General features: G+C 41.2%; 1 protein-coding gene across 15 annotated transcripts in view; it reads right to left on the bottom strand.

Annotated features, from left to right (window-relative positions):
* Positions 1–13123, bottom strand: part of LIMCH1 (LIM and calponin homology domains 1) — a 362412-nt gene that overhangs the window by 60239 nt on the left and 289050 nt on the right. For 6 of the 15 annotated variants that reach the window (XM_010351701.3, XM_010351702.3, XM_003940974.3 and 3 more), the window contains one exon: positions 5417–5452. The exons of 5 other annotated variants lie outside the window; for them this stretch is intronic. In XM_010351701.3, coding sequence (XP_010350003.1) covers positions 5417–5452 — 36 coding nt within the window. Of the gene's footprint in view, positions 1–5416; positions 5453–10657; positions 10919–11380; positions 11490–11595; positions 11715–13123 lie in introns of all 15 variants that reach the window. 4 more of the 15 variants (XM_074396063.1, XM_074396064.1, XM_039468101.2 and 1 more) reach the window with 1 other exon arrangement.

Genomic DNA, 13123 nt, shown 5'->3' with positions numbered 1-13123 from the left:
ATTATGGTAAATGCGTCTTTGTGTCGAAGGAAGCTGGCTTAAAGACTTCTTCCTACGTGAATAGAGGCAATTTCTCCATTTCCAAAAAAATATCATTTGGCCTTAAGTTTAAGACACCTGCTTTTTCTTACTTTACTTTATTGAATTTTAGGTGCGCCTGACAACTACGGATTGGTGATGTATGCTCGTTGTAATTATTTCTTTTTATTTCTTGTAAAACTGCTGTAATTGATAGTGCAGTTGATGGCATCTTGGAATCAAGAAAACAAGGTATTTTATAACAAGAGTAAGAAGTAAGATACATAAATTAGGTATATATTTTGTATCCTAATATGCACACACTTAATTTTTGTCAGGATACCTCTGAATATGCCCTTTTAAAAGAAAAAGGACAGGGAAAGCAATCTTTAAAAAAACTCTTAGACTGTGCATATAATTTATATATTCTATAGGCACTTACTAAACATTGGGCAAGAAGGTAGGGCTTTTTTTGTGATGCTTACATAAACCTTTGTTACAGCAAAAGCTGAAGCAGCAAGATTAAAACAGAAATAGAAATCAAAGCAAAATCCTCCTCCTTTTATTTTTCTTTCAAAGAAATGACTCACTTTGGGACCAAGTAGGTATGGAGCCCACCAAAATTCAAGACATAGAGGGCTCTTAAAAGTTCACTAGGTGCTAGCAACAAAACAAAGGTGATAGTCCATTTTTGAAACCAGCCTAACACAAAGAAAAAAAACCCAAAACACCATGCACTTAGACACCAACAAATTCCAGACATCATCGTGATGTCCAAAATTGTTATTCCACGGCCAATGAACAGCAGCATCGTTGAATGCAATGGACGCCCTAGCAGGGAAGATAATCCTCCCTCTGGAAGATAACCCCCAAAGCAGGGCTGCCCACCGTCCTTTCAATTCACTCAAAAGGAATCTGTATGACTGTGTGAGTGCCTTTCCCCACTCTTCAGATGTTAGACAATTTAAGTCTGACCTAAGAGAACTAAACTGAAAACTATACTTGTAACCTCTCTTCCCTAAGAGTATTCTAATACTCTGGCTGCATAGGACTCTTAGCTGAGGTTTCTATTAGCATACATATGACAAGCCACTGCATAATGCTGCCTCCATGTATTCAGTGGAGAGTCCGGATTTCAGCAGGTGTGCCTTCTAGAAAAAATAAACTGGGCTGGGCGTGGTGGCTCACACCTGTAGCACTTTGGGAGGCCGAGGTAGGCAGATCACTTGCGGTCAGGAGTTCGAGACCAGCCTGGCCAACATGGTGAAATCCCTTCTCTACTAAAAAGAAAAAAAGAAAAGAAAAGAAAAGAAAATTAGCCAGGCATGCTGGCACATGCCTGTAGTCCCAGCTATCAGGAAGGCTGAGGCAGGAGAATGGCTTGAAGCTGGGAGGCAGAAGTCGTAGTGAGCTGAGATTCTCCAGCCTGGGTGACAGAGTGAGACTCCATCTCAAAAAAGAAAAGAAAAAAAGAAAAAGAAAAGAAAAGAAAGAAAGAAACTGTAGTCCTCAATAGAGGAGAAGGGCTGTGATTTTTCATCTATTTCAGATTATTGACTAACGGTGTTTAAGGAAGATTTAGAAATTTGCAGGATTAGGTAGGAAAGTCTAACCCGTACTTTTAAACCTCATAGACCAAAATTCACTTAAGTAGGCCTTCCAGAAAGAGACAGAAATTCATCCCATTCTTCCTCTCACCATTAAAAAAAAATTACTTTTAAAATAGTCAATCTAGTCAGTTCATCTTTTAAGGTGATTTATAATCTTTGCTAAGATCTTAGAAGATTTAAACCTCTCTGAGCTGGGAACCTCTTATCATCCCACTAAGTAGTTGGTAGACTATGGGAGAGAAAAGAGGTCCCTTCATTCAACTCTGCCATCTATATATCTACAGGGCAGAATTTTGGTTTGGGCCACAATAGGTGGCCATAGATGCAGGTTTTCTTCTGGGACCCCAGGAAGAAAATGGCAGCCTTCTCCAGGATCTGGGATTTGATTATCTCACCCAATGGGCATGGAGAAAATGAGAGCAGGCCTTTAGAATTACCTTTGTTTGTCCTGCATTCCCATCTCCATTCCCACTGTGAAGCTCTAACTAGCTCAGCCCAAATGTAGCCAAAAACCGGTTAGTTAAATAAAAGGAGAAACTCCTGTTTGCCCTTTTACATACCAGGAAGTACAGGTTGAACATCCCTAATCCAAAAATCTGAAATCCAAAATGCTCCAAACTCCAGAACTTTTTGAGTGCTGACATGACCCCACAAGTGGAGAATTCCATACCTGACCTTGTGTGATGGGGTGCAGTCACAATGCAGTCAAAACTTTGTAGGCTGGGCGCGGTGGCTCAAGCCTGTAATCCCAGCACTTTGGGAGGCCGAGGCGGGTGGATCACGAGGTCAAGAGATTGAGACCATCCTGGTCAACATGGTGAAACCCCGTCTCTACTAAAAATACAAAAAAATTAGCTGGACATGGTGGCATGTGTCTGTAATCCCAGCTACTCAGGAGGATGAGGCAGGATTATTGCCTGAACCCAGGAGGCAGAGGTTGCGGTGAGCCAAGATCGCGCCATTGCACTCCAGCCTGGGTAACAAGAGCGAAACTCGGTCTCAAAAAAAAAAAAAAAAGAAAAACAACTTTGTTTCATGCACATCATTATGTAAACTATTGTATAAAATCACCTCCAGCCTATGCATATAAGGTATATTTAGAATATCAATGAATTTCGTGTTTCAACTTGGGTTCCATTCCCAAGATATTTCACTGTATATATGTAAATATTCCAAAATCCAAAAAAAAAAAAAAATTCAAAATCGGAAACACTTCTCATTCAAAGCATTTTCTATAAGGCAGGCTCAACCTGTACTATTTTTTTCTCAAGTTTTTTTGTTTTTTTTTTTTTAAAGAAATATCAGCAAACTGGCCAAAAAACAAGTGACAGACCTGTGAGTGACATATACACCATTTTCGAAAAAAAAAGGAATTAAGAAGTTGAGAATTGATCATACTAGATAGAAAATGGGTTGAGCTGTCGTTCAGAAAATGGTCCCTAGTTCAGGTTAGACTTGGCCTCCCAAATGAAGAAGTGTGTGTCTGGGGATGGGGGTTAGCGGGTATGGGATCCTGGAGAAGGCCGGCTTCCAAATTAGTAATGTGACTTGGACTAATCCTGTGCGCCTCGGTACCTTACGTCCATGCTCTTGGGCTGTTGGGATGAGGGCTCCTGGCCGCTCTGGCATCTCTCTTGGTGGTGGGTTGGCATTTTTGAAAGCCAGGATAGAATTGCCCCAAGGGGAGCCTGGAAGTGGTTTCTGGGCCGCATTTGTGGTAAAGGAATTTAGAAAAAAATGGCCTATGGCTCTCCCAACCTACAGAAGGCATTGGAAGGGAAAGAGTGTGCAAGTGAGGAAAAGGGCAAGAGAGTGAAATGAAATCTACGGAAACATTCTTGGCTGACAAGGAGGTGGAAATTTCTCCGTGCGCCTGTGCGGTAGGTCTGCCCCTGACCTATATTCTCCTTAAAGGGCACATTTTTTTTTGACTGGGCTCAATGTTAAGAATGCATCCATTATTAATAAATATAGCCTATGCCAAAAAAAATGTCTTTCAAGATTTAGGAAAAGGGAAATATTAAGGGAATAAACTAAAAATAGGATAAGTTTCTATTTTAAGAATAAATTCCCGATATCAACTTCTCATTTTGTTCCCCACATGGTTTCATGTAAATTGTATCTACTCCACACAGGAAAGTCAGCACTTTGGAGATCCCCAGATAAGAGCTCTGGAACAGAAGCTCCTTTTACTCTTCTTGGTTCCTTTGCAAACTTAGAGAAGACAAGAAGGGAGTCCCTGTCCTCACCCCTTTTAAGAAATCATTAACTTTTCCTGTGGGTCAAGTGTGAAGTTTTGTGTTCAGGTGCAGGCAAAATTCAGAACCTCTTTAATTTCCCTTTTTTTCTTTCACCTTTTAGGGTTTCCCAGAGGTCTATTTTAGGCAAATTGCATAGCAGCCTTGCACTGATGAAGAATGAACCCATTCTATCAAAATGTTTTTGCTCACCAAACCAAAGTAGTGTTTTGCCTATCAATCTTATAAAATCCTCCTTTCAGTGAATGTTAAGTATTGCCATTGCAGGTTTGAAAAGTAATAACCAGGGCTCAATTTTACAGACTACTTAACTCTGTGCAGTCAGTCAAGCTCAGGCTGAATTTGGTTTTGAGGCATGAGTGTTCTTTATGTTAGGCCACTAACCAATCACAGATCACGCATGGGAAACTTGGCCCCGGAGTCTGACCACTTAGGGCTTAGAGTCCAAACTAAGCAGACACCTTGAACACAAACATGAAAAATAGCACAATCTGAAGACATTTAAGTTTTTTGCCTAATCTCATTGTCACTGCTGGAAATGATGTTTGTGTGTTCTACATGCAAATTCTATTCAAATTCCTCCTTCTGTGACTTGAAACTGAGGCACAGGAAGGACAGGCAGAGAGGTGCTGGTGATTACATTCTGGACGGCCCAGGCTCCCACAAGGCCACAAAATGCCCCTCGATGTCAGGATCAGCAGACTACTGACATGGGATTTAGATATTAATCACGTTTCTTCAAATAACAAGTTACTTGAATTTGAGAAGGCCAGTATTTTGCAAAGGAAATGTTTGCTTTGTGTATCAGTTGCAGAATGATCTGGATATGGGAAAGCCTTTTTTGAAGCAGAGTTAATGTGGTCACAAATGGGAGGGTTTGGATTCTTCTCAAATTTGGATGTGAAGTACGGGATGAGGAATGAATCTCTGAGAGGAGTGAAAATCAAGCAGCAGGGAGGGGAAGGGCCAGTCATGTCTTATATCCTTGGCTCCTTACTATTCATGGAACTTGAGCAAAACTCCAACGTTTTGGTCTCAAGCATCCCACAGTTTATATGACTCCAACCTGGGAGGAACTTGGGCTTCTGAATCTATAATTAGTGGTTTGGGATTTATTTACTTCGTTAAAAAATGTGACTATGGGAATGACTACTTTGTTGTTAACTCTAAGCCCCAACACATCAAGAATTAAGTGCAAAACTCAGAATACCCTTTCAATAATTTGGTGGTTTAGAAGGGGTACCAATGTCCAATCTATAACATGAACAACTTTAACATGCCCAGTCTATGAAAAGCAAATGTTAAGTTTCAAGCAGCAGCTTCATATTAGAATCATGCTTAAGTTGCTTTTTTATTCACCTTTCCTGCACAGAACATATGCTCTGCATTCCAACTTCAAGTGCTTTGCTGCACAAGTCAGCTAACTATTCAGTTCACTTGCATCAGTTGCATTTCCATTAGTGGTAAGTACTGGAAGCATGCAGTTTAGGCTAGTAATTAACGTAATCCTACAAATACAAGGCAACTTACTCTGCGTCATCAGACACAGGAGTTCTCGGACCGTATCTATAAGATCAAATACAAAATTAGAGAACTGGCAAAACAGAAAGTGAATGCTGTAAGCAAGCTGGAAATAAAAACTGCTGGTGAAATGCACGTGCGCCAAGCCTTTTTTGCTGAGATACTGAAAGAGAAGCGGGATTATACAATTAACAATATTCATTGGCTGCTGAAAATCAAAGACAAGTCTTGATATTTCTAAAAAATGCAGAATTTATCTCAAAACCCAGAGGAGAAATGAAAATAATCCCCATGCTACACAGAAAGAAAGAATCTGTTCAATATAAACACAGAAAGGCTTAGGTACAATCCATACTGTTTAGAGAAGGCAGCTTAGAAAACAAACGTGTTACAGTCATTCACAAACAGTTCAACTTTTTGTGCCTTTATGTTCAGCAGTAATGGGCTATAATGGACACCCACTGTACAAGTGCGCCCTTACTGACCCTGTCCCTGATACGTTAATGTATTTGCACAAGAAACATCAAAGAGTGTTTCTGCAGTTTTCTGAAAGTAAACCAGAACCCCAATCAGTGCCTTTTGCATGCATTTGACAGAAACCACAATTCCTAGAAAACTGGTAGCCTTAATCAAAACCAGACTTGAATGATATTTCATAACTTGAAAAACTAAAGTTTTTTTTCTAATCTTATATATTCTCCTGATAATTTAGATCCATAAAGTTGTACCCTCTGTGACAGTCACTTGAAGTCTAAATGAGACTAAAGCAAAAAGACTAAATTAGAAAAATATTAGGACATTGCAAGGCATATTTCAAGCACATTTTAACAACAACAACAACAACAACAACAAAAACACGGCTCCTAGAAATGCCTGTCTCTTCAGCAAAGGTGAGTTTTAAGGGTCAGTTCTTACCTATATTCTGAAAAGCTTCTCCTTTCTGCAATTCTGATGGCAGACAAAGAATAGTAAAGAAAATACATCCTGCTTCCAGTTTCCAATAAATTACATTTTGGAGTCAGCAGCAAAAATTACCTGTCCCATGATCAGTTACACAATAGTTTATAGGAAAAGGGTAATTTCTAAAAATCTTTTCTGCAGTCTTAGAGAAAACAGCCTAGAATGCATGAGTGTACACACAAATACCCTCTTCTTTCTTAGGCTTTAATCATTCTAAAATAGTCTGCATTCATTGATAATTATTTAATTAACAGTGAAGGCAATCATACCAGTGCAAAACCCCAAATCTCTGTTGAAATGGCCAAAAGCAAGACAAGGAAAGGGTTTACGTATGTTTTTTTTTTTTTTTTTTTTTTTTTTTTCTGGCAGTAAGACTCATTTTCTCTTTCTCCAGAGGATCGTTTCAGAAGGTGTTTAGGTTGAATCTAATATTCTCAATTTTCCAAAACACTACTACATTGAAGCAGATAATGAGTGGATTCTTTCACATCAATAGAGAATGGCCTAGGCATGGTGACTCATGCTTGTAATCCCAGCATTTTGGGAGGCCGAGGCGAGCAGATTGTTTAAGCTCAGGAGTTCAAGACCAGCCTGGGTAACATGGTGAAACCTCATCTCTACCAAAAACACAACAAGTTAGCTGGGCATGGTGGCACATGCCTGTGGTCCCAGCTACTCTGAAGGCTGAGGCAGGAGAATCGTTTGAGCTGAGGAGGCAGAGATTGAGTGGGCAGAGATCACACCACTGCACTCCAGCCAAGGTGATGACAGAGTGAGATTCTGTCTCAAAAAGAAAGAAAGAGAAAGAGTACAAGGGCAATATTAATTCCGAAGACTAGATAAATGTTTCCCAGTTAATAAATAAGCCTAATGGAATAAATTTATTAAAACATAGTTTTTCTAAGTTATCTATACAAGAGAGCAGAGAATTTCTTCCCAATGGATGGTTAATCAAGAATCTATTAATAGTTGCTATGTGTTTTTGTGTCTTAATTTGAGCATTCTAATTAACATCTTATTGAAGTATAAGATACATACAGAAAGCGTACAAAGTGTACATACCAAACATATACTTCAGTGAATTTTCACAAACTGAACATATACATAAATTAGTGTTGAGTGTTTTGTACCACGTAAACAGACTCAAATAGTATATACTCTTGAGCTGGGCTTCTTTAACACATTTTGTTTGTGAGTTTCAACTATGTTGTTGCATCTAGGATATATTTGAATTTATGTTGTTTCTACGCAAAGTAATTAACAGCATTTCATGGACATCTCTACCAACAAAATGTAAGCCCCACGGGAGCAGAGATTTTTCTGTTTGGGTTCCCTGAACAGCGACCAAACGAGTTCCTCAATAAGTATTTATTAAATACTTTTTATTTAATTTTATTTTAATATTTATTAAATACTTATCAGGTGCTCTAAAAATAGAAAAGAATAGCCCAGTTTCCAAAGATAACCTTCATTTATCCCTTTACTATGTACTGTGGGTTTAAGGAATTTCCTCTGAGACTAACGTATTAGCTTTAAAAGGGCACCAACTTAAGCATAATTGCCATTGCTGGCAAGGGGAAGATAATTAGAGCTGAGGTGTCAAGTGACTTTCCCAATCATTCTACAGGAGACCAAAAAGTAAAGGCAAGTTGGGGGTGAGGATCACCAATAGAGCAATCTTTTTAATGCAAAGTACCTGAGTCAATAGGCTATGAGGTACAAAACTGGCCAGATAGGTCACAGTTGACATACGCATCCTACTAAAAAAAAAAAAAAAAGTCAATAAAGTTTAATTTTGAGGCCTGGCACCATGGTGGCTCATGCCTGTCATCTCAATACTTGGGAGGCTAAGGTGGAAGGATCACTGAGCCCAGGAGTTCAAAACCACCTGGGCAACACAGTGAGACCCTGTAATTAATAGTTTTTCATGGACATCCACAAAACAAAAACAAAAATGTAGCCAAGTGTAGTGGTGTATGCACCTGTGGTCCCAGCTACTTGGGAGGCTGAGATGGGTGGATTGCTTGAGTCTGGGAGGTCCAGGCTCCCGTGAACTGTGATTACGCCACTATATTCCAGCTTGGGTGATAGAGTGAGATCCCGTCTCAAAAAAAATAAAGTTTACTTTTGAGGGTAGGGGTAGGTAGAAAGATAAAGGGAACAGCCTATGTACTCATTGACTATATTTATGTAACTTTCACTACTAATAAAGCATTTTAGAATCAACAATTCACTAGTTATCTATTTCTATATCATGAACTAGCACTAGCTAAATTTAAAGTGAGAGGGAGAGAAAATGATTTTACTGCTCATATAAGATTACCCCCCATCACCGAGCATGGTCCTTTACACACAGTGACTGTTACTCAATAAACACTTGTTGAAAGGAAACATGCATCCTCACGGTGAATGCTGGCTCGATCAATCACACAGTATGTCACATAGTTCACCTGGCCATTCCTCCTTGTGCTCAGAGTAACCATCCACTCCCATGTGAAAATAAAGAGGACTCTTTCCTAAATCATAAAGACAGTGACAGGCCAGGTACAGTGGCTCACACTTGCAATCCCAGGACTTTGGGAGGTCTAGGCAGGTGGATCACTTGAAGTTAGGAATTTGAGACCAGCCTGACCAATATGGCAAAACCCTGTCTCTACTAAAAATACAAAAATTAGGCGGATGTGGTGGCATGCACCTGTAATCCCAGCTACTCAGGATGCTGAGGCACAGGAATTGGTTGAACTAGGGAGGTGGAGGTTTCAGTGAGCTGAGATCGGGCCCTGCACTCCAGCCTAGGTGACAAAGCAAGACTCCATCTCAAAAAAAAAAAAAAAAAAAAAAACAAAAAACAAAAAGTGATAGAGAATTCCTCAGGCTTCCACAGTGCTCTCCAGTACTTGTGTAGGCATCGTGCTGGAGTGGGATGGTGCTTTTCCACTCTAACAGAGCTGAGTTTGGATCTTAGCTCTGTAGGTACCAGCTGTGAACATGTGGAGCTCAGTTTCCTAATTGCAAAATGCAGATGAAAATTCTCACTCTCTAAGGTAGTGTAAGAAATAAATGAATGGGATAGCACCTAAATGTATCCAGTAGGCAGCCTTTAATCCTCACCTCCTTTTTTCCTTCCATTCTCACTTGCTTTACAGAAGCCCACGGATCCAGGGTCAAGTCCCATGCTGGGGCATCTGGAAAGTGAGTGACTATGGAGGGCCAGGTTCAGCCCTCTATTCCTCTGTCTCCCCAGCCCCAACCAGCTTGGGAATCATGTGTGATCCACTCATATAGCCTTTCTCTACATCAGCCTTCTTATTCGTGAAATGGAGCTCACATGGATTCCTTCAACCTACCTGTGAATTCCCAGGACAAGGTGAGCTTGAGGGAGCAGACACACTTAGGAAATGCTGCAAAGCACTTTGTGGTTGTAAAGCACAAATATTACTTCTCCCTGAAAATAGTGCTAGGCTCCATTACTGTTTTATTCAGAAGAATGTAAAATATAGATTATATTCAGGTGATAAAGATGGCTAGGGCATTTATTTTTTAAAAATATGGAGAGTACCTACTGTTCTCCTTGCCTCCCACTCTGCCTTCTTCTGTCTCATTGCCATCAGGGTCCTTGGAGAAAAAGAACACCATAGCTTCCTATTTTATGGTGAGCTTACAAATTATGCAAAGCACTCCCCATTCCTTTGCCCTATATTGGTAGGCTAACCACATATTTAACAAAAATGTATCACTTTTATTAAATGGCAAGAGAGGCTTCAACATATAGGACCCTAAACTGGAACCTGAACCCCAGGATAATTATTCCGTTACTTGTCATCAAGTTGTGCTTGATTCTAAGTTAAGTCAGAGCATGGAATAGAAATCCTACCTCCAGAAGGCAACGAGTGTTTGCTAATGTCGGAAAATTAATATAATTACAACGTTTGTAAATGGTATTCATTTTCTTTGTACCTGGAATCAGAGTGAAATCAAGTAAGTCAGAAAGAAGGGCAACCCCTTTACCCAAAGGTTCCTTTGTGAGCTAGAAAGAAAAGAATTTCCCATTTACTAAGTCCACAAGAGTCAGAAACAAAAAATGTTTAACAGGGAAATCCACCACTGAATTACACTTGCTTACATGCCAAAAAAGAGGAAAAAACTCTTGGCAGATGAGGCCAATTGTAATCATTCTGTTTCTGCTAGCAACAGCAGGTAAGTGGCACTGAGACGCCATATGCATTAAGAACATACTGAAAGCTCAGACTGGAGAAACAAAGTCACAAGAGCACAGAGTAACCTTCTGACCTCTGATCTTTCATGGGTGGACCCTTAGAAGATTCTTCCACATCCTGTTGCTTTGCAAATGGAACTGGAAGGAACTGGTTTGGGTTGGATCCAGTGTGTCTAAGGGACATCCCAGTTCTCCTGGCCATCATGTCGTCTTTTCGTGAATCATCCAACTCTTGCTGGCCTTTCAGTCCACTGTCACTCCAGGCAGGAGCTGTCATCTTCTCCAACTTCTCTTCTGTCCCTGAAGCCTCATACTCAGAGGCCAGAGGACATGCCCTAGGGCAACATTCAGTCCAGCCAGTCAAAGGCCACTTATTGCTAAAGATATTTTCAGTAGCATCACTCACTGGCGTTAATTCAAGACAGAAGAAGCCAGCGTCCCTGGAGGCAGTGGCACACACAGCAGCTGAGCAGGAAATCTCCCTTTTGAACACTGGGACCCGCTGTCATGCAGCTGGTACTCACATAGGACAGGTTTCCCTTTCTGGTTTTCCTGAGTCCTGAGAATGAAATTTGGCCAGTACTCAGCCACATGCAAAGGCTAAAATCACTACCCAGAGCGGGCATCAGAAGCAGCACTCTGATCTTGGGATCAGAACACTCTTTTAGTGACTTTACTCCACCTGCTATCAGCCGCCAAGTGCAGACTGTGACTTTAAGCTGATTTTTTTTGGAACACAACAGCCACACACAGCAGGGGCAACACACCATGGAGCAGAGCGCAGGCAAGATGCTCACGGTGGCTGGCTGCTCTCCTCTGATCTTTCTGCCTTTGACAGCCTCCTGGAATCTCTCAGAGCACTTTCCATTTCTTCTTTGCCATCCTGTGACAGCTGTTTGGATGTAACTAAAGCCAGAGAGGATAGTTTCACTCCTAGGAAAGAATTCACACCAGAGGGACCCCACCTGTCCTCCTTCACCTCCTGGAGAGGCAGGAAAACACTGCTCCTCACCTTCCTCTGTCCCCCTCGGGCACTTGCCCAGACTGCAGACCCACTCTTCCTGGGACTCCGGCACAGGAGCCAGCCACGAGGCCCTTCTGCAATAGTCACCTAGGCCAGAATTCACTGTTCTGCAGACGATCAAGTAGCATTGGTGGCAAGAAAGGAGAGGAACAAGGGTTATGAAAGAAGACAATGAATGCCCTTGGGACGGAAAGATTAAGAGAAGAATGTGGCTGCTCTCATTCCAAAGGCTGGTTAGTAAGGATGATATAATCAGATTGAGATAATGGAATGTGAACTCTGGCTAGGGCCTATGAAAGTCAAACAAGGCTGGCGTGACTCTGTCACCACAAGACTGAGTGATGGGACCCTCAGGATTCAAGGCCTGAAGGATGTATTTATTACTTTCCTATCCTTCCTCCCCACCTCAGATTCCCACCAGTCTCTGAAACCTCAGCTCTTTATCTCTGGTGTTCACAGCCTTCTCTCTTCTATGGTGTCACCCAGAGTCTGGAACCAAAGAAACCCTTGTCATGGGGCCATCCATTGCTTCCTTTGGATTTCAAGGGCAAAGTATAAAGAAGAATGCTAGGAACACTTCCTCCTGCTATGGAGAGCATCACTTCACTCCTACCGTACAGATGGAATGGAGGTTCCCGGGGCCCATCCAGTTTTACACATGTACTCTATGTGTTTCCTGGATGAAAGATCAGCCCGCAGAACCAAATCCCCAAAAGAGAACTTGGGAATTCAAAACTGGGTGGCCTCCAGGGAGGACGAGAACTGGGGACAGGCCTATAAGATGCTCTTCCCCTACACATTTGGATGATGATTCATCCAAGGAAAGTCTTGGCTTATAGAAACCCCCAAAGAGGAGTGTTTTTAGACTCCTGATTTATTATACAATTTTAAAAAGTAGGGGAGGAAGGAGAACTTTACTTTTTTAATATGTCTACTTAGATGTCCAAAATGTGAACTCATGATACTAATAACTTTTTCTTCCTCTCTCTAAGGCGTAGGAAAGAGAGAGGTTATAGATAAGCCCAAGAAACCCTAGTAATATCATTAAAACATTCCATTTAGCTCGTTCAATATTTTCAACTAATAAAATTGTGCTGGATGCAGCCAAGGGAAAAAGGGTCATTTGTCAAGATTATTGACATTCCCAGGCAGTGATTCTGGTGACAACAGAATCAAAATGGATGTCTGCCATTAAACTTCAGACACATGTTCCCCGCAACGGGACCCACTAACATTACTTCTCTGCTATACATAGTCTGTTAAAACTATGTCACCTCTAGGGGTTTATATAATGTTCTTCAGCAAACTCTTTAAAAGCAGCAGTGGGGCCAGGCACAGTGGCTCACGCCTGTAATCCCAACACTTTGGGAGGCTGAGGCGGGAAGATCACGAAGTCAGGAGTTTGAGACCAGCCTGGCCAACATGGAGAAACCCCGTCTCTACTAAAAATACAAAAATTAGCTGGGTGTGGTGGCACGTGCCTGTAATCTTAGCTACTTAGGAGGCTGAGGCAGGA

This window comes from Saimiri boliviensis, chromosome 3, assembly GCF_048565385.1.
Source record: "Saimiri boliviensis isolate mSaiBol1 chromosome 3, mSaiBol1.pri, whole genome shotgun sequence".
Classification (NCBI taxonomy): domain Eukaryota; kingdom Metazoa; phylum Chordata; class Mammalia; order Primates; family Cebidae; genus Saimiri; species Saimiri boliviensis.
The sequence above is the reverse complement of the archived record's forward strand: the minus strand, read 5'-3'. Positions and strand labels throughout refer to the sequence as shown.